General features: G+C 38.9%; 1 protein-coding gene across 2 annotated transcripts; it reads left to right on the forward strand.

The window, feature by feature from the left end:
* The first annotated feature begins 1,368 nt into the window (after positions 1-1,368).
* Positions 1,369-24,347, forward strand: LOC109430241 (syntaxin-10). 2 transcript variants are annotated; one of them, XM_062852880.1, is made up of 6 exons: positions 1,369-1,740; positions 1,810-2,006; positions 9,466-9,635; positions 9,724-10,315; positions 10,378-10,472; positions 23,137-24,347. In XM_062852880.1, the coding sequence occupies exons 2-6, from the start codon at positions 1,972-1,974 to the stop codon at positions 23,211-23,213; spliced, it is 969 nt and encodes a 322-aa protein (XP_062708864.1). In that variant the 5' UTR covers positions 1,369-1,740; positions 1,810-1,971; the 3' UTR covers positions 23,214-24,347. The 2 variants fall into 2 exon arrangements, with proteins under 2 accessions (XP_062708864.1, XP_019561835.2); XM_019706290.4 differs by having other exon boundaries at positions 1,369-2,006.
* The last annotated feature ends 1,064 nt before the right edge of the window (positions 24,348-25,411 follow it).

The raw sequence follows: 25,411 nt of genomic DNA on the forward strand, positions 1-25,411 counted from the left end.
CACTAAAACCATACTAAAAACATATTAGGGGTACTCACTAAACAGATTAAATTGCTGCGTAAGCCATAATTTTCTGCTTATTTGAAATGTTTCATGATTTTGCGAATGAAATAATCAAAGATTGCCTTGGTGATCGCGATGTTTAATCAGTTTAATCAGTTAACGCTGTTAAGTGAATCCCCCTATTAACATGATACCAACTTATTTAATATAAGCTATTTATTATTTTAATTGAAAAAAGGTTATTTTCATAGTTTAAACCTAAATGCAAGTTATGTAAGCTTTGATCCCAAAAATAGATTTAGCATCCCAAAACTAAATATCTAGTCTAGACATGTAAATTTTGAACGCTTTTGAAAAAAAGTTTTGGGTTTTGTTCGGCATTTGTATGGAGCCTCGCCACTGTGCAACGGAGGCACATGGTGTCTTGTCGAATTTGCAACTCCATCCACGATTTGAGCAAATGTTTCTGCAACGCTAAATTACAATAGCACTGGCGTACAAAAATATGATTTTCCGTGCAAGTACTAAATGTCAAAAGCTTTCAGTAGGAATACTACCCAAAACCTGCTATCTAAACATTTTCGTGTAATGTTATTTATTATGACATTTGTGACACTTATCGCATTTAGAAGCTTCATAGTGTACGGAGCCAGTGCGCAGGACACTACAAATAGGGATCCAGAGGAAACCAACATCGACGTACATACGGACAGTTTATTTTCCCAGCTTTCCTCTGTTTGAAGAGGTTTTGGGGTGGACTAGGTATCCAAGCAAGGCAGCAGAGTCCACGGTCGGGTGGAAATATCTACACGACGCGTGAGAGTAAATTTTCCCCGATGGCAGTGGTAGATGACGAAACAACGTAATTCCATCAGGGTGAGTTTGTGGTAGTGTAACATCAATTTTTATGTTTTACAGTGCGAAGAAGAAGTCTACAGACGGGATTGCTGTGTTTTGGATGCTTTTATGGACTTGTTTTTCTGTAGATTTGATTTTAAAATGTTTTATAAGTGTTTTTATGATGTTTGGAAAAGATTGGGAGGTTTTGTGCCTTTTTGAGGAAGAACTAACTAGAAAATTCGAACTCAAACCTTATCAAGTACTAAATAGTGTGATATGATATGTCATGTAGACAAAGTATGAGGAAACTCAGTCAGATGATATGATATATGCAAGGAGCATTAGGGATAAGAATAACGATTTAAGAATAACTTCATCGTATTCAACAAGCAATAGAAATTATAAAGCGTAATAATAGTTGTAAATATTGAAGATTGTTTTGATGAGGGAACAATGTATAAGTTCTGAACAAAATTTATCTTCATCTTTAATGTTAAAATTCTTCTTATCACACTTATTGTCCACACTTTTCTTTCAGGCAGTGTAAATCCTAAAAGTGTGATAGTCTAACGCTGGTTTGTGAGAAAACCGATCATCAGGATGCGAAAAATTGTCGCACATTTTCCGATTATCCTGTGAGGCTATTTTGAGCTAGATTAAGAACTGTGACGTATTACTGGGATCTAGGTTTCCATATGGTTTGCTGCTTCAGTGAATTCATCCGGTTTTCCGTTCGGGCAATAAGATTTACTTGAGTTTTCCATTGTGATACTTGGATATCCTGTTTCAGTGCAGCCGACGAGTGAATTCGATTATTCAGGATTATTTGAGTGGGTAGAAAACTTGAAAGGTAGCACAGGAATGCATCGCAAGTTTTCCATGCTGTGAATAGATTGCGTGAATATTTCTCCAAAATTCGCTTAATAGACCCCAAGTGAATATTAACTGTGAAGAATGTCCTTTCAGCGATGCACTAGTTTGGCTATTCATTGGATGAGATGTGAAAATAATAGTGGAAACATGGGAAAAATCATGATGGTAGACATCGACCGTGTCGTGTAAAGTAGCAGTAGGTGTTTTACGCCAGCAGCTGCTGAGAAGAATATTTTAGATTACGACTGCCAACAAATGATGATGGAAGATCCATTTTTTGTAGTGAAAGAGTAAGTATGAGAAGCCCATGATATTTAAATTTGGTGAAATGAGTTATGCATAGAACGATTTTTAGACTACATATAGATATGCAATCCCTAGCGTATCAAGACCGTATCTTTTTATACATATGTAGCTTGTTCACATCATAACATAAATACATTAATTGAAACGAATAGAGGTTGGTGGAATGGTGGAGATAATTTTGCCCCATGCTTCTGCACGGTTTACGTGCATGGTGGTGAAAATATAATGGTGATGTAAAACTAATTGCCTATATTTGGGCGCCTTATCGGCATTGACGGCAATTTGAGCTACATATATGAGGTTGCTTATATTACACTATTAGATCAATTTCAACTTTTCCAATTTTCAACAAAGATTTTTAAATACCTATTAGCTTTCTTAGTATGTTTTGAGCTTTAAACATATTTAATTTGGTTTTTTATTATTATTTTTTGGTAATTTTGATAACTTACTTAATACTTGATGGGCTACAACTCGTAGCAGTGAGTCTACACCGAATGAAGTATCCACCTCCACTGGTCTCGGCCCTACGCCTATCGCTTTCAGTCGCCCTGAACGTTTAGAGTCCTTAGGTCAACTGTAAAAAGCCAACGAGTGCGCGGCCTGCCACGAAGCTGACGGCCCCTTCCTGGTTTTATGCTGACTATGAATTTAGCTTGTCGTTCTTCCGGCATAAGAGCAACGTCCCCAGCCCAACGCCGAGCCTGCCGTATTTTATTCGCTTTACTACATCCATTTCTTTATATACTTGGTACAATTCGTAGTTCATGCGACGCCGCCAAATGCCATCTTCCAGTTAATCGCCGAGTAACTTTACGTTCGAAGACTCCAAAGGTTCACCGATCAACGTCCACGTTTTATGACCGTAAAGTGCAGCCGGAACAATCAAAGTATTGTACAACGCAAGTTTTGTCATTGTTTGCAGCCTATGGGACTTCAGCTGGTTTCGCAGACCGAAAAATATTGTTCCTGCAGTTGAAAATTGGAATTTTTGACACGCGAAAATCGATGTTTCTCCTAAACCGTGTGTCGGACGAACGCCGGGCACAGTGCGCTGGATAGAAGGCTAGGTCCGCTGACCAGCGCACTACGTTTGACATTAGGTTTCACGTATGGATTTTGAGGAAATTCGATTGTCGTGTGTGAGGAAACTTCGGGTTTCAACCACGACGACAATACCCGATTTAGAGCCGTAATCCTCGGTACCCATTACTTAATTTATGTTTAGTCCTTTGGGGTGTAACACGCTAAATATAATTTACACAAAAGGTAATTTACACAGAAAAAAAAAACACCGTAATGAATATTATTGGGTACCGTAAAACGGAGTAACTTTGATAGTTTTTCAGCGAATTTCCTTAATATTTGTTCATGTAAAAGTATTTCCCCTAGTTTTATATTTTTATAACAAGTACTGGGGTATCAGTTATCAATTGCAATTGAAAGATCCGATAATCTTGAATATTTTGGGTGACTTTTAGTTTTTCATTTGAGCTAGAATCAGATTTTCATTTTGGGGTAACTTTGATAGTGTCCTGAAAACACATCAAATCTAAAAAAAATGACAGATTGAAATCTTAGGAGTATGAACATGATGAGAGAAGCCTTGTGGAATATATCGGATAGAATTTTTATATCAAAACATTGATTTTTTACTCAATTCTACATATAAAAAAGAGTTTGTAAAGTACTGAGTGAAAAACACAGTGCTTTGAAAGATAATTGTCTTTGTGAAAATATATTGACGGTTTCCCCCCTTATCGAACGCGACGATTTGAATCCGTCGCAGATGAAACCGTCGCCAGAGTTGTCGCAGCCAATCAGCAGGCGGGAGTCTGACGTTTCTCCGATCTCACTAACACAAACAGCAGCAGAGGTGGTGCTTGATTCGTTGCGATGATTCAGAAATGCCGACTGGAAGTTGGCAGCGCGTTTTGTTATGAAAGCAACATTCAATATGTTTAACGGTACATCAACATATGATTACATACTATTCATAGTGATTTTTCTTTTTTTCGGTAGTTTTTTAATGTTTTATTGACAAAACAACACAGATTTAACTACATGAAATTACAAGAGCATTGCATACTTTTAGGGGTTTATCGGTGTATGGAGAATAATATCCCAATTTACAAAAATCGTTCCAGTTTGTAAAAACACACTTTGTTAAGAGATTCAAGGCCAGATTTGGGATCTACTATGATGGATCTATCGAGAATAAGAGTTCATTGATTGAAAAAATTGTTGAGACGAAGTCGTGTAGTAGATTGTTTGGAGGGGTTGACAAATGACAAAAAAATCAACCATTTTTATTTTTTGCCCAAAAATTTGTATATAAACTAGGTTTCAATGCAAATACGTGCAAGATGACCCTTCATATGTATAGAATTGATCTACGTTTACCTTTTTCTTAACTGGTGTAAGGAATCATAGTTAAAAAATAAACTGTACAATGCCAGTCGCACTATCAAAGTTACCCGCATTAGCAAAGATACCCCGTTTTACGGTACTGGACTGGACACTGAAAATTTAATGGTTTTCTTTGGTATATCGAGGTCTTGAAATTAGTCTATGGTTTCACAGCATGTCCGTGATTTGAATATTGCGATGCGCTTTCCCACACATTTTCCAGTACTTGTAGAATTTTAACTGCGAGTTTCTCAATAAGGGTTTTTGGAAGTACATTTCCACAGAAGGATTTTTGATATCGTTCGTTTTCGGCAGGTAATCAACGATACTGGAACAGAAAAACCCAACAAACATTTTTGCTGTACATGAGTGGAACAAATCACTTTTAAGCTAACTTTAGCTTAGGAAACTGTTCGAATGAGTGTAATCAGTTTCGTACCTTTCAATTCCGCCCTATGATGCTTATCCTTTGACAGATACGCGTATTTCGACTACCACTCGTAATCTTCCTCAGTCAGTTATCCACAGTGGATAACTGACTGAGGAAGATTACAAGTGGTATTCGAAATACGCATATCTGTCAAAGGATAAGCAACATAGGGCGGAATTAAAAGGTACGAAACTGATTACACTCATTCGAAGAGGGTATTCTGCTAAGAGGGTTCAAAAAGTCGGTACAAGATTAGGAAACTGTTATTCAGCTAGTTCTGTTTCTAGGGAATCATCAGCGCTGCTGGATGGTTGCAAAATATGATGTTGTTGCTTCAAATGCCGTTTTTTTTTGCCTTCCCTGTTGGGGAAATTAAGCCACTGCGTCCAATAGGCTGAACTTTTGTGGCATGTCCCGTTTTGATATTCGCATCTAGCCAGCTAACTACCAGTCAGGTGCAATGGAATTGATAAACTCCAAGACCTTCCCAGGTTTTGCAGACCAGATCTCACTGGGTTGCAAGCAACCACTACTTGGAAATCTTTCCCGGGCAGAAAAGAATTACAAAACAATTGCAAGTTTTACCATTCAAAACGAATTACTGAATGGTAAAATTTGTCATTGATTTGTTTGAAATAAGTGACAAAAGGGTAAAAATAATAACTGACATTGTTCGATAAAATAACTAAAGAATGTCAAATTTTGACATTACAATGGCAAGCCAAGAACAAAAAAATTATGATTGAGAATTGCAAAATATACCAATATTGAGTTATTGAAAATAGAACAATATCAAAATTAGTTATTCCCTTGTCATCCAAAAAAAGGGTAAGTTGTTTATTCCAATAACAAAATTAAAACTTATAAGTTTTTTGGATGGAAAGTAATTGCAAACAAATATCAAAATTTACCATTAGAATAACCAAAGTTCAAATTTTGACATTATGTTGTTCTTGATAAGTGCCAAAACTACGAGTGCATCAAACTCGCAAAAATTCAACAATATCTCACCTATTGCAAAATTTGTTATGATAGCAAAATAAGACATTCAGTAGTTATTCTTCCAAATTTTAAAATGACAAGCGAATGGCATATTTTGAAATGATATCATATTATGCTATTTTACATGTTGTTTTAAGCTCTTCATGAAGAACTCATGAATGACAAAATAAGTTATGACAATAAAATTTGTTATTCTTTTGTTTTTGGTTTGCCATTCACCTCTACCCGGGTGCGCGTGTATAAAGCACCACAACTGCAAAGCAGATGTTCCGAGGTTTCACGTTCCGACAGATATCACTCTGAATATGGCCAATATTTTTCAAGTGATACCTGCTCGGGCAGTGTCCAGTTACTAGGCCAGTGTATGTACATTAGACCTGTTCACTTTGAAACTTTTTTTCTCCGATTCTCCGTGACACATCAAATTATCAATCCACATGTAAAACCAAGTCTTCTGTCCAAAATTGAGCCAAATTGATGAAGATTTAAAGGTGTATCAAATCGATTTTGTGTTTTTTTAGCTGTTTTCACAGAAATTTACTCAGAAATTCACAAAATTGCTCCGAAAAGTTGCCGGAGATACCGTTAAGATATAGTTAGAACAATACTCTACAACTTTGCCGAAGACACTACGGTGTTTAAATTGCGTATTTCGAAGTTATTTAACAACTTTAGTTAAAAAATCACGAAAAAACACGATATTTTTACGATTTTACATATAAAAGTCATGTAATTTTACATTGTTTTAGGTGAGTAAATTAATAAGCGATTACTCCTTTGTATAACGAACATTTCGTCCATACATCATTTTAGTGTAGAAATTCGTTTTCATTGACTAATTATCAAAAGTATGTCACGTTGATACTAAAAATCGCACAGAGTTACCAGCACGAATTAAAACAAAGTTACCCATGATTAAGACGTCATGTCATCGTATTCTAATGTCTTTTGATTTAAGTATCAGAAATGGTGCAGATGATAAGGCTTGAGCTTGCGGATCAGAAGGTCCCAGGTTCAAGCTCAAATACATGATAAACTTTTTTTTCTTTCTTTATAGCAGTTAGGATGATGAATCTGCCATGACTTACACGCAATCTCCCAAAGAATAATGATCGGGATCTGCCAATTAAGCCCATTCCAGGACTAGCTAGATATTTAGTTTATACTTGTTGACAATAAATCGTGTCGACGATATCAGCTGGGCGCAATATTGAGCATCTGTTTGATAAAAGTTTATGATTTTTTTCACGTTGATATCTAGCTAGTGATTAGATCTTGTGCTCTATTGAATAAAACTGGTCACAATTTTGCATATTTAATAGATATTAGCTTGTGAGTGCTGACATTGTCAATGGTGGTTACGTCAACTATGCGATTATGGGCAGTACGGTTCCGAAACAATGCTATGATGCCAAATTGCAATGAGATGCAGTGCGTAGTTTCCTCAAGTTATAGCAGGATCGAGACGCAAAAAAAAATGCTATTCCAGGACTCGAACCTTGAATCTTCGAATCCACAATCTCATGCTCAACCATCTGCACCAAATTTAAACTGATGCAGATGAGACAAAGAAGTGTAATGACGTTTAAATCATGGGTAACTTTGTTTTATTTTATGCTGGCAACTCTGTACAATTTTTAGTATCAACGTGACATACTTTTGATAATTAGTCAATGAAAACGAATTTCTACACTAAAATGATGTATGGACGAAATATTCGTAACACATAGGAGCAATAGCTCATAAAATTAGTCACCTAAAACAATGTAAAATTACATGACTTTTACATGAAAAATCGTAAAAATATTGTATTTTTTGGTGATTTTTTAACGAAAATTGTTGAATAACTTTGAAATACGCAATTTAAACACCGTAGTGTCTTCGGCAAAGTTGTAGAGTATTGTTCTAACTATATTTTAACGGTATTTTCGATACCTTTTTGGTGCAATTTTTTGGATATTGAAGTACATTTTCGTGAAAATGCTCGAAAAAACACAAAATCGATTTGATACACCTCTAAACCTTTATCAATTTGGCTCAATTTTGGACTGAAGCCTTGTTTTTGCATGTGGATTGATAATTTGATGTGACACGGGTAGGTCAAAAAAAGTGAACAGGTCTAATGTACATAGAGCTCCCTTGTTGAGCTCTAAGAGCTTTTTGGTTTTATAATCAAATGCCGTTTCAAGCTAGTATAATTTTTATATCGCATTTTGCAGTGTAGCAAAGTGCAATGATAACGGCAAAAATCCGGTGACAATTCGACAATTTTTCGTTCCGGATGTGCCAATTTACATGCCCTTGATGGAACCGGGCATAACGCGTCGTCAAAATAAGCACGTAGTTGCAGCATCACTGTCAGTCATTTTGAATCCCAATTTCAGAACTGAAAAACGAAAATCTTAGATGTTTTACTTACAGAATAAATCTTTTATTCCTACATTGGTTTGCAGGAGTTGCTCGATGATGTGGTCCACGAAAATCCCGGAAGAATCACTATAATATCGCACTAAAACGCTGACACTTTTAACCAAGAAACACTGCCACACCAAACACGCGAGTAAGCCGTAAAGCTACGGGCTTGTTTTTAACACACCCCGTTAAAAAAGTACCGAAAGTATACATTTTTGTAGACTTTTTGTTGATTGATTGATTGATTGATTTGTCTTTATTAAAGAGACTTTCAGCCCTTGGCTGGTTCGTCTCTTTGACTTTTTGTTCTGAACAGTAAATTTAACCGTTTTTTAAAGAACCGGAATTAGGTGTATACGCTAATACGTCTATGTTTTCATAAGAAAGAAATTTTAGAAGGTACTCACCTCTAGGATTTATGTATGTTGGTGATTCCTGTTTGAGCTTGACTGAAGAGGACAAGACGTGCTTTTTTCCTTGAAAAGGAAAAGCGGCTGCATCACCAGGGTAGTATACTGAAGCCATAAGATTCTTAGTCGATGTGTCGCTGAAAAAGTTCTGTAATAAAAAGAAATGATGCTGTTGTGTACCAGAGAAAGCTGGTTGTCATCACATACTAACCTGCATGAGATTAGCTGAATACCCTGTACTGTACTCGGTTTTTGTTGATTTATGGCGCTTGAATATACATCATTGAAAGTGTTGTTTTTTAGTACTAATTTGGATGATGTGAATCATCAGATTCGGATAAAGTTTCCGTTTTTCTTTTTTATAGACCTGCCGATTTTGCCTCTGTGGTCAAGTTTCAGCCTTTATTATTTTTGGAGCTCTTAAAGGGTACTTCTTTTACTCATTCCGAAGTCCCTTGGCCCTTGCAGGTTAGGACCAGACTGGTAAAAAAGTATGATGATAGACTTCAGCCCTTTGATGTTCAACTCTGAGCAACAATGCTTTCTGAAGAACATCGAGTAAGTTTTGTTTTTTTTTTTTTTGAAAATATTTCGCTATAATAATAATATTGACCTCCTACAGGATAGGTTAGCTCACAGAAGCTTTGACCAGCTGGTTGCTAATATCGGCTCGACTACTTTTACTAAAGCAGTTCATTGCCGTGTGCCTGTCGAGCGCACTAAATTTCCGTAATACCCTCTTGAACTAATACCTGACTTTCTTTTTCTATATAATTGTAGCGAAGTATTCAAGGCACTTAACAAGACTCGGGGACTCTACCTGCGGTGGCGTGAGCTCAACGATGCTCAATCCGGTGGCACAACTGCAGAGGCTGAATGGACAACTACCGAATTGAAAAATTCCTTACGTAGCATCGAATGGGACTTGGAGGACCTCGAGGACACTATCAATATCCTTTTCAAAAAAACATTTCGTTCATTTTTTTCCCTTAGCAGATGAATCATATAGAGCGATTTTCCTTAACTTCCTCACCATACGTATCGTAGAGAAGAACCCCAGCAAGTTTAAAATCGACAACAAAGAGCTTTCCAGTCGACGCCACTTTATCGATGCAACCCGCGATGAGGTCAAATCCATGAAAGATCGTATGAGCATCAACCGCAATCGGGACAGAGATATCACCGCGAGACAACCTCTGCTGGACAGCTGTGATCACGGGTCGCCCCAGAATCAAGTCAGCAAGAATTTCATCAACAACAACTGTATCATTGGAAGTGCCACCAACGTAGGCGGATCGCACCTGAACAGCTTGAACAACAACAATCTGAACCTAGCGGGCACTGGCAAGAATCTGATCAGTTCGGCTGGCGCAGCAATGGCAGCGTCCCGGCACAGCGGAGCCAAGTACTCCAAACTGGAGAACAACTTGGACGATAGTCCGACCCATTATGCTGCTTCGTCGTCTTCGGTGCTGGACGGCGGATCGACCCGATTCGTTGAGGACACGCTGGCCACCCAGCAGCGAATAATGGCCTCCCAGGACGAACAGCTGGACGTGATTAGCGATTCGATCGGAACACTCAAAACGGTTTCGCGCCAAATCGGCGTCGAGTTGGACGAGCAGGCAGTGTGAGTGGACAGTGAGGGGCTGTTGTCCTGGCCAATTCATTTGTGCGTGTTATATTTTTCAGAATGCTGGATGAATTCGGTAACGAACTAGAGCAAACGGAATCGAAACTGGACTCCACCATGAAGAAGGTGGCAAAAGTACTGCACATTACTAGTGGTAAGTTTTCACCAATTTTCGATACATTCATTTATTTAGTACAACATTTTTCATAAGACAAGACTGTGTCAAGAATTCTAAGCCTCACAACTCAGTTCACGGTTGCTTACTTCCTATCTCGAAAACGTCGTAGTCTAACAACATCGCTATGTATTAGCTGGAATTCTCCAAGTGCCTGCAGGTCTTACTCGAGCATTGATCGCATTGGCATAAACCTATGTTGATCTACATCGATGTAGAAGAAGCCATGTACAAGAAACCATAAAGAGAGGGCTGCCATTTTATACCAGGAAGATGGAAATCGCCAAGTATCACGATTTTGTCCACGGGTTTGAGTGTTGAGCGTATGGATGCAATTGATTCAATATGTGCTGCTATCAAGGATGAATCACTAACGCGGTCAGGGTCAGATAGAATACGCACAAGAAAAGTGAACAATCTATTAAACGAATTTCTACCCAGACTTGTTTGACGCATAACCATGAGTTATTCGGGACCATGCGCGGCTTCAATTGAAATGGATGAACAGCGGTCGCAGCGGAAAACGGTATAGGGGAAAGAGGGGCATAACGCCCCGGCTAAGCATATGTGGTCATAAACTTCAAATGATGCTTATTTTAAGGATGTATTCTGCCTTTGAGAGAAGTTTACTCCCTTTCCTAAGAGACTTCAACTTTTGGCCCGCGTGCCCACAAAATTTCCCATTCAAATAAACAATTCAAAAAAGTGTTACTTTTTAGGTGTCGGAAAACTGCAGGAGGCAAAACGCCTTTTTGGATGAGGCAAAACGCCCGCTGGCATTTCCCGCTTTGACTTATTGTGAAATACCAAGGGGCTCCATCTAACTCTTCCCAGCAGCAAATGAAGGAGTTGGAGGCGCGTGGTGGTTGAATGGGTTGATTCCTTTTAACCAGCGCGCAATGTCTTAATTTCTGTGCGCTGCAAATTAGGGAATCTTTCCAAATGTGGAAAATCGTCGTTTTTCACGCTTTTCTTTCGACAATAGCAGCCATTCTTGGGCTTAACCTGCTCAGTTTTAGTTCTAGTTTGCTTGTATTCAACGAAAACCTCCACAATATGATGAAATCGCGTGAAGGCGTTTTGCCCCCGGGGGGCGTTATGCCCGCAGTTCCCCTACTCGTTATCAAAAACTATCGATGATTTCTGTCGTTCAGTCGCGTTTCAGTGAGAGCGATAATGTCGTAAATATGGTCAGCACTGGCCAACAAATATTTGTTAATAGTACCATTCATTTCACCCACATTTTGGTAGAAAACATGCAAGTTTTTTTTCTAGTTCGTTTATTTTAGGCTCAATTGTTTAATTCAAAACTCTACGGAGCCGAGGGCATCAAAAGAACAATTAGTTATTCTATAAAAAATCAAAACAAAAATTATCAATAGTTAGTTCTACGGGCACACTTTTTCCTCGGGGCGGATCCAGAACCGGAACTTGATCGAGATCCAGCAAAATCAGCACGCCGCTGATTGGCCTGTGGGTTTGTCATCGCTGCCTGAATGGCCTTGGCAACTTCTTCCAACGTATCCCAGCCTTCCTTCCGACGTCTCTCTTTTTCCGATACAGCTTCGGGAACGGCTACGGGTGATTCCACTTGTGCTTCCTCTAACGTTTCTATACCGTGTGCGCACCTAACTTTGCGCAGGTCCAAACTTTGCGCATTCTTGTAAAATAACGAAAAAAATAACTAAATGTCAACATTTTCACCAGTTCAATAATTGCACTAGCATTGTGTAACTATGAACATTATTTGACGAATATTTAATTGTCATAAAATCTTTGTTTATGTTGAAAAATAAACAAAAAATACACAAAAACGTCAAAAATTGCCTCGCCTTAACACGGTTGTCAAGAAGTAACTCTACTAAAAATCAACATTTTCGTAAATAAAACTGTGCAAAGATAAATAAAAGAAAATCGGGTTAAGTACGGTTCCTTTGAATTCCACTAAGAATTTGCATCCTTTGACAGATACGTATTTCGACCTCAACTGTAAGGTCGTCTTCAGTGTCTTGTACTTGACTCGACTCCGAGTCAAGTACAAGACACTGAAGACGACCTTACAGTTGAGGTCGAAATACGTATCTGTCAAAGGATGCAAATTCTTAGTGGAATTCAAAGGAACCGTACTTAACCCGATTTTCTTTTATTTACAGATATTCCCCTAACAAGCCCAGGTTAATCATCATGTGCAAAGATGATATTTGCACTGTGTTCCTAATGTTTGCGCACTTTCATTAAATGCATGTTCAACGTGAATATCTGCCTTATGAACCATTTAAATATTATGTAACACTAATACTGACAATTTCAGGCCTCTCTCTCCACCATGTAGCAGATTTTGTATAGAAATTAATAAAAAATGTATGAACCTTTGCACTATGGCAGGTACTCTCCATCTTTCAACAATGTGACGTAATTTGTGAACAGTCCATCGTTTGGCTCTTCCTGGCGGTCAATGTTATGGACTACTCAAAAATGACGTCCACGTTTTTTTTAGAATTTTAGAACTCCCTCCTCCCCTGGCCCCTCCGTCACGTTTGATAGTATACCTAATACATGGCATATCACACTTTTTCAGACAACCCCCTCCCCCCAAAGATGGACGTCATATTTTAATGACCCCTTATTGTCCTATCCGTAACGGTCATTTCATTTATCAGGAAGCTTTTATCTTTGATCTTTAGCCATTGGAAAATCCCTTTTGAAGTTTGGATTGTTCACAGGATCAATGTCTAGTACAAACCGCAGACGAATTCAAGAACTCCGGAGGCCTCCGTTCCCCCTCCCTCCTAGGACAAAGTATTTCAATAAAGATCATTTAAGGGCACACTACCTGTATAACTTTAGTTAAATGGAAAAAAAAATAAATAATAGTATTTTTGATGACTTGTTTGAGCAATTCATAGCATGCGCAAAGTTAGGCACACCATGCGCGAAGTTAGGAACAATCGAAGATTTTGTGCGCAAAGTTAGGAACAAGGTAATGAAATAGTTTTTCTATTTTAAGTATTTTTTAGTTAATATTATATTTTTTTCTCTATTGCAGACTCAAAGAAGGATCATTAGGCTATCGTATGAGCATGTTGTTCATGATATATTTTGTTTGTTTGTATTTTTTATAACGACTAGAAATTTGATTTTTCTTAACTGCGCAAAGTTTGGTGCATACACGGTAGGCTCCTCTATTTCTTCTTCCTCCAAAATTTCAACGATGTCATCCTCCACTGTTTCCGACAGGTTTTCTGTAGATTCCATTCCAGACACGATGTCAGCATACGAGATGGTTTTCGAGGTTCCACGAAGTCCCTTCTTCTGTTCCTTTCGGGTTGTACGCTGAAGACAGGAGTCTTTACGGTGTCCCGTTCCATGACACAAAAAGCATGTGTCCTTAAGGGCATTGTAAAATACCCGTCCTTTTCTATTCCCGATGTTAACCGATGGCGGGATATCGTTTTTAACGTCGATATATACACCGCGGACACCGGTGCTTATGTGGCCGAGGCCAGAATCTGCTGGAAATTTTTCCCGAACAAAATGCTCCACCTTTCCAAACGATCCAAGAACTAGCGATAAATTATCATCGCTCAGTTCTGGTGGCAGATCGAATATCCGGACATATTGCATGTAAATCTGGTTTGCTATACAGCGCACTACTTCCGACGTAATGTTTAACGCATAGGAAAGGCAGCGGAAGTCAATAAAGTTTTTTCGGAAATCAATTTAGTGCTAAACGCACAATATAATGAGAGCACCGAGCAACCAATGAACACAATGCGACCGAGCGGGAAACAATGCACGCGTGGTTACTATGCCTAAACAACACAGGCTGATGGCAAAGCAAAAGCGATCTGCGAAGAACACATTTGCTTCCGTCTATACCCGACGACGGTTGCGGTAGAACTGAAAACATGCAAGTTTGTGACAAGTCCATTTCCACAACTTTTCTGACCAAAAGCTGAAACTGGATCACGACGATGAGCATCAGTTGAACCGGACGAGTTGGCAAATGGCACGAAATCGAAGCCAGTAGATCGTGTTGAGCTAGAAACGAAATGGTCTTCAGGGACAAGCCGACTGACATTATGCGCGTAGGTACTTGCCTGCAGATGCAGGCTGGAAAGCCCCTTCCAAACCGCCGTGGACAGGACTAGGAAGACTGCGACGGCAGCTAGCAGGGTTGCTGCGATTAACTGGAGTTGGCTCGACTGTCACGGAGACAGAGGGGGCTCCCAAAGTGCTTCGTGGCGTGCGTCCTGGCTGGTTTGGAGTGGCTTGAATGTGACTTCGACTGGATCTGGGCATAACTGCTTCGCGTTGGTTTACGGCTGGTAAATGATCAGCGTGTTGGCATGAATCAGTTGGGTAACTAGAAACTGAAGGAACTTCAACGACAGAATGACTGGTAAAACGCGCAAACTTGCCTGGAGGTGCAAGCTGGAACACCCTAATGGGATGACCCAATGGCGACCCCTCTGCATTGTTCATCGGGATTACCACGTTGACTCTTGCACAGCTCGATTCGTATTCATGAGGGTTGTGTTTATAGGGCGGTTTGCAGTTCAGAAGGAATTTTTTGGCTTATCTTGATGCATGAGAAATTCCTTGCCTGAATTGCCCAAAAAATCGTCTTTCTTCGATCGCAGTACGCAATTGCAAAGGAATGACAATTCAAATTACAGTCACTATGGAAAGCTTCAGCAAGTAATCGGTCAAGAACTTTCTTGGCTTATATGTAGAAAAAGTTACGAAAATGGACTAAAAAGTAAGAAAATTGATAAAGTACTGATTTTACATGACCTGGGAAGGAAATCAACACAATTGAAATATGTGAAACCAATCTAGAGTGCCGTGCTGCAAAGACCTTGTGAAACCACCACAATTCGGCAAGACAAAGTTTGCCGGGACAGCTACACAGTACGAACAAAATCTGTAAATTTATGACGAACTGAATGTAACAAATTGACCTCACGCAGAAAAAAGCATGGTAAAATCAAAAATATTTCAGGTAAACTCAAATAAATTGTCAATTTGTTCTGGTAACAAAAATAAAACTGTTTGGAGCAAATCGAACGTCACATTTGAAGCAAATTCAATCCATTTTTGAAACAAACATGCATCTTCTGACAGGTTAAGTTAGCAACAAATGTAAAAAAATTTGTTTTTTGTGGCAGGTCGGCCCTACGGAAATATTTATTTTCCAATTAAATTTACAAAGTCATTTCCTTCTCTAGAAAAATCCACTTTTCGCGTGGCACTTTCAATGCCAACATCATGTAGATAACATACGCTCCCGAAATCAATGGGAGTTCGTGGAAACTTTTGGGGAAACTTGACTTTTTTTGCAAGAGGAAATCTTGTTTGGTGATGCCGCTGGAACTTGAGATTTTTGTTTATGTTCTCGACGGCGGAACGGGGGGCTCTTCAATGGGTATTGTAGAAATGAATATGTAATTGAGTTAGTTTTAAAAATTAATATTTTAGTTTTAAATATTTTATCAGTTTACCGAATAAACATGAATATTTTTGTTTCAAACGAACGAAATTTGTCTCGGTGCTCCATCGTGTTTGATAGAAATTTATGTGTGATCTTAAAATTGCACTGCTGATTGCTGAGAGAAAAGTGTTAATTATAGCACCGACTTTTCAGAGAAACTTAAAATCTTTATAAGAGAATGGAATTCAGATCTTCCGAGTGACAGTTCACGCCTAACCCCTTTAGGCTGTCTCACCAAGCTGAAGAGAAGGCAATCAAAGATAAACATGTTCCACCAAAAAGGAACAAACTGTTGTATCGCTTCGGCCACAGAGAGCGAGAGAGAGCAGTCACCGCAGCGAGGTAGACGACTGAGCGTAGCTGTCCTCGTTTACGTTACTTCATGTAAATTTCAAGCGAATATGTCTCAAAATCTGTAAACAGTACGCATGATTGGCTGATTACTGAGCGGACAGTATCATGTCACGGTAAATGACTGTAAATTTATAACTTCTGCTATAATTTTCAGTCGATGCTTAACTTACGTGTTGTTTAATTTTCATGATTTCTTTCTGTGTAGTTTAAAACGTGACCCAGTGCACTTTGCCATGTATTGTTAGACTTATGCGAGGTATGCACTTCAAACGGAATCGCCCAAGTAATGTTCATTCAGTGCATTATTTTTCCGTGACCGGAATGGCAATGGCCAAGAAATTTAACACAGCAAGCCCCATTTAATTTGACGTTTCTTTTCAGCTCCGTACTAGGATTCGGAATATTTCATTATTTCATTATTTCTTGAGCGGCGCCTTGCCTGAATTTTTCACGCATCGAAATAGGCCAAGAAATTTCTTGCGATCAGCGTAGCGTATTTCGGTATTTCCCATTATTCTGAATCTGATTTTTCTGTTAGGCGGAATCGCGGCCATAGCCCAATTTCGCGGCTTCCGTGAAATCGCGAATTTCCATTATATCTACTTATCAGCGGTCTTCGTTGATGTGAATAGCGACGAGGTAATGGCCAGCTGTTTCGGTTTCCATTGCACAATGGGTCCAGAGCCGTATTTACGAAGACAAAAATGTTTGTGCCTAAACCATAAGTTTTAGATACATGGTGTCTTTGGGAAACTTTCTTCTTATTTTTCGACCTTTTTTCTCATTATTGTGAAATTAGGGTGGTCCCTCTAGTTTCGCGGATCCAAACATCTGCTTTTTAATAGTTTTATGTACGTTCACAAAATGTTCTACAAAGTTGTAAAAGAACTTATTTAGAGCAAGTTTGCCGAAGAAACCATTTTTCTATCTCTTATGGTTCCTAACTTATATTTTTTTTAACAGATTCATGTTAGGGTGATCCATGAATTTTAGTTTTCCTGAAATAACTTTTAATTCGTTCGTTTCTCGTAAATACTTTGTTCCGAGCACTTTTAGAACTATCAACGACGCATATTTTTTCCAAAGAGCTCAAAGTTCTAACTCTCATAGTTAAGAAGATATTGGCATTTTTCTTCGAAAAATCACTTTTTTTCAAAATGTCATATCTCAAAAAGGAGCAAATGGTGAAAAAACTGTAGTTACCTTTTTTGTTTAAAGCTTTTTATTGTATTTTGAAAATACGATTTTTTTCATGGAAAATCAGTTGTAACTTTGAAAATCGATGAGATACAAACTTGGCGTCTTCGACAAAATTGTGAGTTTTTGACTGCTATAAAAGTGCCCAGAACAAAGTATTGCGAAAAAATCAACACATAAAATTATATTGAGTAAAAACAGATTTTCATATGAAAAATGACACATTTCAAGCAAATTCAACTCGTCTTTGTTAGATAGATCAAAGTAGCTTGGTAAATGGTCATCAATTTCATTGTAGAACCAATGTTTATTTATACTGTCATCACGATTTAGACACAATGTTGATAAGATATTGTAAATCATGTAACTTTGATAGGCTTTTACGTTAACCTAAACATATACTAGTGATTGACATTTTCACTATCCATACATTGAAGTGATGAAATTGAAATTAAATTGATGGAAATCAGCTCAAAACCACATTTTAAGTTGAGTTTATTGACGAATTCTGGATTATAAGCAAGTTTTAATATTTTCGACATGGTTACTTCGATCTATTTAACAAAGACTAGTCGAGTTTGCTGAAATTGTTCCGCTTTCCATATGAAAATCTGTTTTTACTCAATATAATTTTTTCGCAATACTTTGTTCTGGTCACTTTTATAGCAGCCAAAAACTCACAATTTTGTCGAAGACGCCAAGTTTGTATCTCATCGATTTTCAAAGTTACAACTACTTTTCCATGAAAAAAAAATCGTATTTTCAAAATTCAACAAAAAGCTTTAAACAAAAAAGGTACCTACAGTTTTTTCACCATAAATAGAACAGAGTACGATCTTTCCAATGCAACCGGTAGATTGAAAATCCATTTGCTCCTTTTTGAGATATGACATTAAAAAAAGTGATTTTTCGAAGAAAAATGCCAATATCTTTTTAACTATGAGAGTTAGAACTTTGAGCTCTTTGGAAAAAATATACGTCGTTGATAGTTCTAAAAGTGCTCGGAACAAAGTATTTACGAGAAACGAACGAATTAAAAGTTATTTCAGGAAAACTGAAATTCATGGATCACCCTAACATGAATCTTTTAAAAAAATATAAGTTAGGAACCATAAGAGATAGAATAATGGTTTCTTCGGCAAACTTGCTCCAAATAAGTTCTTTTACAACTTTGTAGAACATTTTGTGAAACTATTAAAAAGCAGATGTTTGGATCCGCGAAACTAGAGGGACCACCCTAATTTCACAATAATGAGAAAAAAGGTCGAAAAATAAGAAGAAAGTTTCCCAAAGACACCATGTATCTAAAACTTATGGTTTAGGCACAAACATTTTTGTCTTCGTAAACACGGCTCTGGACCCATTGTGCATTGCTGACATGAGCTCTGCGGATGCAAGGATGCTGGGAATCTCAACGTTGACGCTAACACAGTAGAAGACTCACGAGTACCCGACGTGGTTGGAGAAAACTAGACCAGGCTCGGTATACTCAGTTAAAATTGTGTATTGTAGATTTACCGGCTACTTGTATTCTACCGGTTACTTAAGTAGCCGTTACGTTTTCATATAAAAATCAACTTGATTGTCAAAAAATGAATGTCGCTGAGTAGCTAGTGGTAACGAGGAATAGCGCATACAATAAAAATGTTTAATAGTTATTTATGCAACAAGTTGCAAAATGATGATTTTTTCAGCACGAGTCGTACATTTATCCAACGAGGCTTGCCGAGTTGGATAAATACGACGAGTGCTGAAAAAATCGAGTTTTGCAACGAGTTGCATACAAAGTTTTTTGCAACTGCGTAAAATACTCATTCTGGATAATCTTCCTAGCTTCACAAACATGAAATCAGGTAGAACCACGTGGAAACTCTCATGCGCGACTGTTATGTTTGATCAGGTAGGCTATGGCGTAGTAGGTGTCACAGATTTTCATTCTTCCGTCGTCATCAAACAGCAGTATGGACAAGAGAAGCGAGTTTCAGCTAGTGCTTCTATGTCTGATCTGCACTTGGATCTGCACCAAACTAAATCTTCCTGATTCGGACGAGTGCTCAGTGGATGTAGACGTAACAGCTGTACCAACGGAAAATGTGCCAGTTAGTAAAAAGTGTGCGTAAGGAAAGGTGCCGAAAAGTGCTACTTTTCGGTTCTCAAAAGAGTGCCGAAAAGTAGCACTTTTCAGCACTTTTGCTTTAGTGAAGAAAAGTAGGCCGTTATATGATTGCTACCGCGACTGAAAAGTAGGGAAATAAGCAACGCAATTGCAAAAAATTATTTTTTGCCATTACGTTGTGAAAAATAGGACATTTCAATTGGCTGAAGTATGTTGAAATGGCCTACTTTTCACCGCTGATGCAAGTGTGCCGAAAAGAACTACTTTTCGGCACTCTTAAGAGTGCTGAAAAGTAGCACTTTTCGGCACCTTTGGCCTAACGTACTTTTCACTTGCTGCCGCGCCTCCCGTAGATTCAGCTACTTCCTCTACATCCACTGATCTGCTAGAATCCGGATCGAGACGATTTCAATCCCAAATCAAATTGCAAACCAGGTGTAGAGGCTCTTGCTGAATCGACTTTTTCTTACGCCTCCACACAACTGTTTGACGCCGGAAGCTCGAACATTGTTGACAACGTGGTTGACAACTACTACATCACAGCCTACCTGATCGAACAAAAACCTACGCTGGCAAGCATGGATGCTCGCACGTGGTTCCTTCTGATACATATTTGTGCAGCTAGAAAAGGTCATATTGAATGGGTATTTTTCGTAATGGCAAAAAATGTTGTATGCAACTCGTTGCAAAACTCGATTTTTTCAGCACTCGTCGTAATTATCCAACTCGGCAAGCCTCGTTGGATAAATGTACGACTCGTGCTGAAAAAATCATCATTTTGCAACTTGTTGCATAAATAACTATTTAAGTTACTCTTTTTATAAAACGGCTACTTTGGAGGCCATATTGAAGCGACCGGTAGAATACAAGTAGTCGGTAAATCCACAATAGCTTGCAAGGGAGTAGTGTTTGGATGGCGTCGCAAGTGTCGATGGCATCTGTGCACTCGAAATGGACGGCGCTGGAGTTGGTAACGGAGGAGAACGAACGTGACAGAGAAGAACATGTTGATCGATCCTGACTTGGTTGGCGGTGATTCTAGGCTTGAAGCAGCCAAAGGCAACTGTTGTTTAACGGTCTTGGACCTTTTGGGAATTTGGTGTTGTCAGTACCTTCTCAGCTTCGCATCTGTTTGATATGCGACCGAAGCCTGCGCCTGTCTTATGCTCACGTTTCCTATCCGTTCCAATACTGTCGCAGGTGCCCATTGCTTGCGTACACCTTACGAATACCGGATCACCTTTTCCGAAAAACCGTGAAGCTTGATGATCATCCGACAACTGAACTGTTGTTGAAGTCCAGGTTACACCCAAACATGACTTCGGACGAAAAACTCTTCGGGTGTCGACGGGTTAGGTGACGAACGGTTTGTCATCAGGAAGCTTTCCAGTGTTTCTTGGATAGCTCCTCAATCGTCTCGAATTTTCTTGATCACTTGACAGATTACGAAACGTTCTGCCTACCCGTTGAACTGCTCGAGGCTAACAGACTTCGTAGGATCCCGATGACGTACGAATCAATCCACGGCCAATATACGTAACTGTGCGCAATCTTCTCCATGCGCTGGATCCTCGGATGGCCTCGTTGGAGATGGTACTTATAGGCATCGCATCCGGATACTGATTGGAATCATTAGGCGTTCAGCAAACATAAACAGCCATGTGTTGCACTCTTGAACAGTGTCCGAAGTCGTAGAGTAGCAGCTGAAGTCCCCCACGCTTAAGCCGATTCGCTGAGTAAGCTGAGATACCTTTCTTCGAACCGAAGATTCTAAGCAGCAGTGCGTGGCCGATAGCGGTGCAGCGTAAAATACCGTCCCAGCAGCATGTGGAACTTGTGGAACATGTCGTTGAGATACCGAGAGGCGGTGAAGGGACCAACACTCGGTGAAGATCTAGTATCTTGAGGGACCTACGCTGTGAGTTGAAGCAATCGAGGAGCTGAATGGCGGAAGGTCCTCGGCTTCGGAGGAGCTTGGTAGCAAAGAGAGCTCGGTAAGAAGAACAAAAATGCTAGTGGGAGCTAGGCGGACTTTGGATCCAGGAGGAGTATGGTGACTAAGTAGAGCTCGGGACGCGTCGGATATGAGTAAATATGTGATGAGGAGATTCTCCTTGGGGTCATCACACAGCTGAGTGAATCTAGGTATAAAACTGTTGGTAGGTAATTGATGTTAAATGAACTGTAAAGCTGTCCGCTGAGTGACGCTTCCAACATGTTCCGGTGCTGTTTTTACTCCTAATTATAGCCAGGTGAGGGTCTCCCGGCAGCATCCGAACACTTCAACTTGTCGGAACGCACCCGACATGTCGTTTTGACTGAACACCCTGCAATTCACTAGTTTGGCAAAGATGTCCTCCGTCAGCGGAAACAGTTACTGTTGTGGTTGGGAGCATCGTTGAGGCCTATGGATTTCTTCATCTGTATCAACAAGATTTTTAGCCCTAGGCTAGTTCGTCTCGGGAGACGCCTAAGGAGTAGTCTCAACAGATACGAATGGCGCCACCTGCTTTTTCTTCCTGCCTGCTACATCGCTAAAAACTCCTGTGAAGGCTGCTTTGTGGGATCTGGCGAACGTCGGCGGGGAGCTGTGAACCTGGTTGCAGAACTGGTTCATTGACACCGACTTGCGATTGAACGCAGGTTCACGGGTTCAGGGTTGGTCCAAACAAATTGGGCTGCCGTCTAACTAAGAATTTACTAGTGCGTCAGGGGTTTATAATGCGCTTCTCTCCGGTGAGTCTACGCCGAAAGAAACATTCGCCTCCACTGGTCTCAGTCGCGGACCGATTGTTTTCAGCCACACTAAACACTTACGAGTCCTGAGATGCTCCTCAAAAGCCAACGTGTGTGCGGTCTACCACGAAGCAAATGGCCCCTTCCTGGTTCACTGTTGAATATGGTTTTAGCTTGTCGTTTTCCCGGCATACGAATTACGTGCCCAGCCCACCGCAATTTGCCATGTTTTATCCGCTTCACAATATTGTAACTCGGAAGCTCATGGAACCGGGGTGTCTATATGGTCGTTGATGGCATTTTATACGCATGTCGTGGTTGACCTATTCAAGTAGGAGCGATAGCTAAATGGAAACTTGCCCTTAGAGTTACTCTTATGGCATTGATCCAAGAAACGCGAGGCTTGAAGATTCCTCTGTGAACCCGGAGAACAACACAAACACAAAAATGATGAACCGATATTTACTCTTGGTGGATCTTTTTAATTTTCTCAGTTATTTTCCTGCACGAATTGTCCCTGGAAATCTTTTGTAAGATCTTACATATTTTTTTTATAAATTGTTCCTCTGTTATTGGCTATTTTCGGCCAACATTGATTTTAGGCAAAATTACTTAATAGCTTATCTCTACATTGCTTGTATTATTCTCATAAATTGGCTGATTTAATATGTTATTTTTAATATTCTATAAATTATCGATTTTCCAGTTTTATTTTCCAGCAACTAATGCTCTTTCTCTATTTTCAGAACGACGACAGTGGATGGCGATTGTGGTACTATCGGTGATGCTGGTTGTTGTGATAATAATTTATATCATTCTTTAAGTTATTTTAGAATAAAACTTTAGTTAAAATACAAATATGGGTTTTCTATAGAATCCTATCGAATTATTTTTCTATTCAACCAAATTTCTGATTTCAACCAATTCGATTTGAGTGCATTCTCCCAGACGAGCTTGACCGGCTTAATAATTATAAATTTCTGGACTTACATTTGTATTCTTTATCCACGAAAAAAAAACAAACCTTTTAACATCAAAGGGGCTGTGACCAAAGCAAACATTCGAATGGGAGAACAACCAAGTCTTCGGGCAGGTCAGACGAAATAGGCTTATTTACAGAAATTTTACGTTCCATTTATCGGCAGCAAATATTGTAATAAGGATTGTAAAAGTAGTGAGATAGCAGTTACGCATAGCCTATAGGGAGTTGATTCAACTACGAGTGGACGTAAAATTGTATTTTAAGACAAAACTGAAAATGTGTGTACATACAGTGGGCATATTATGTGTGTTCACTCCAGTGCAGTGGCTCCCAAATCGAACCTCGATTTGGACCAAAAGCAAAACTATTTTCCTTTAAATCTCTGTATAACCATTTGGGTAGAAGCCCTCTTGTAAACGGCATTAATGTATACACTTTTCGTTGCAATCATATAAACGAGCACTGCATAGTTTTCCACTCGATCAGACCATGGAAGAGTGCATCTTCAAATCACTAGAAGGAAAAAACAGAACACAAATCTAGTCAAATGCCTACATTTGCATGGAACTGATATATAGATATAGAAAAAGGCAAACCAGATTATTTTCTCCCTATTATTCTCCCTTTTCTCAAACGATAATTACAGTTTCGCGGTTTAGGTCAAGAATGAAACGGTAGGGGAGCAATTAACATGTAGTGGAGAAAGCGGAGAAAGTCAAACAAAACGGGAGAAATGTGTATGTGCATGAATATATTCAAAGCCAAATTTAATCATATTTTGAAATAAAAAAAAAAGAAAACCAGTAGATTCCAATAACAAGTAATAATTATGAAAAAAAGAAGAGAGGAAAAGATGTAGAAAGATGATACACATTATTCAGAATAGCGACAGTAAACAGCAATAGAAATGGGGTTTTAAATGTTTATTTTTTACTGATTTTATTGTAACGAATAAAGTAAACATTCAAAATTAAACGTTGATGATTGTTGGCGATAGAGAAAATCCATCATATGTTTTTGAAAGAACTAAGGTTAGAACCTAAAGCACCCCTATATTCACAGCTGCATTGCCGTGGGATGAAAATTTCTGTAAGGATTCCTCCATGAATTCCTTTACATGTACTTTTTCAAAAAAAAAAAAAACAAAGAACCATTTAAAAACTTTCTTCAGAATTTTCATTAGATACTACTGCAAACATTTCTTCAAGGTTTGCCTTAGAAAACCTTACAGGATTACATTCTTCCATGAATATAATCAGAAATCCTTTAAGAATTCCATCAAAAAATCTTCGAGAGATTCCACCAGAAATTACACGAAGGATTCATTCAGCAAACCATTCACAGATTTCTTCGAAAATTCCTCCATTGAATTCTTCAGAAAATGTTCCAGTGATTCCTTAAGAGAGCCATCCTTGATTTTTTTTAGTAATTCTGCCAGGTATTCCTTCTGAAATACCTGTGAGAATTCTTTCAAGAATTCTTCCAGGAGTTTCCATAGGAAATGCATAGATTTATTCATGTTTTTTTTTCTAAAATTCGCTTAAGTTGAAACTAAAGAACTCTTTTATGAATCCTTTCATGGATTCCTTCCAAAATTGTTCCATTGATTTCTCTAGTGTCTAGTAAATCCACTATGAATTGCTACAGAAATTCCTCCAGAGTTCCATGATATTTCTCAGAAAATGCTCCATAGGTTACTGCAGAAAAAAGATCCAGAGATTCTTTCAAAAGTTCATCAACGGATTCCTTAAAAAAATCCAGCTACCGTCTACCCCCGTTGGTTTGACCTCATCTAATCTGAACACTTTTTAATTTGACCCCCGTTCGAACTAAAAATGGTTCAAATGTCATTCTGCTCATGGAACGGGGTGAAACGTAACGCAGAATCAAAACAAAACAGCAAAAAGAGTTACCATCGGTGTGTTTTTCGATGCCCACAGGGTTACTAGAAGTTCATATTAAAAAATGAACCCCGTTGGTTTGCATGAGGTGTCGTGCAAACCAACGGGGGTGGACGGTATTCCTTTCAAAATATCAAA

Source organism: Aedes albopictus, chromosome 2, assembly GCF_035046485.1.
Source record: "Aedes albopictus strain Foshan chromosome 2, AalbF5, whole genome shotgun sequence".
Classification (NCBI taxonomy): Eukaryota; Metazoa; Arthropoda; class Insecta; order Diptera; family Culicidae; genus Aedes; species Aedes albopictus.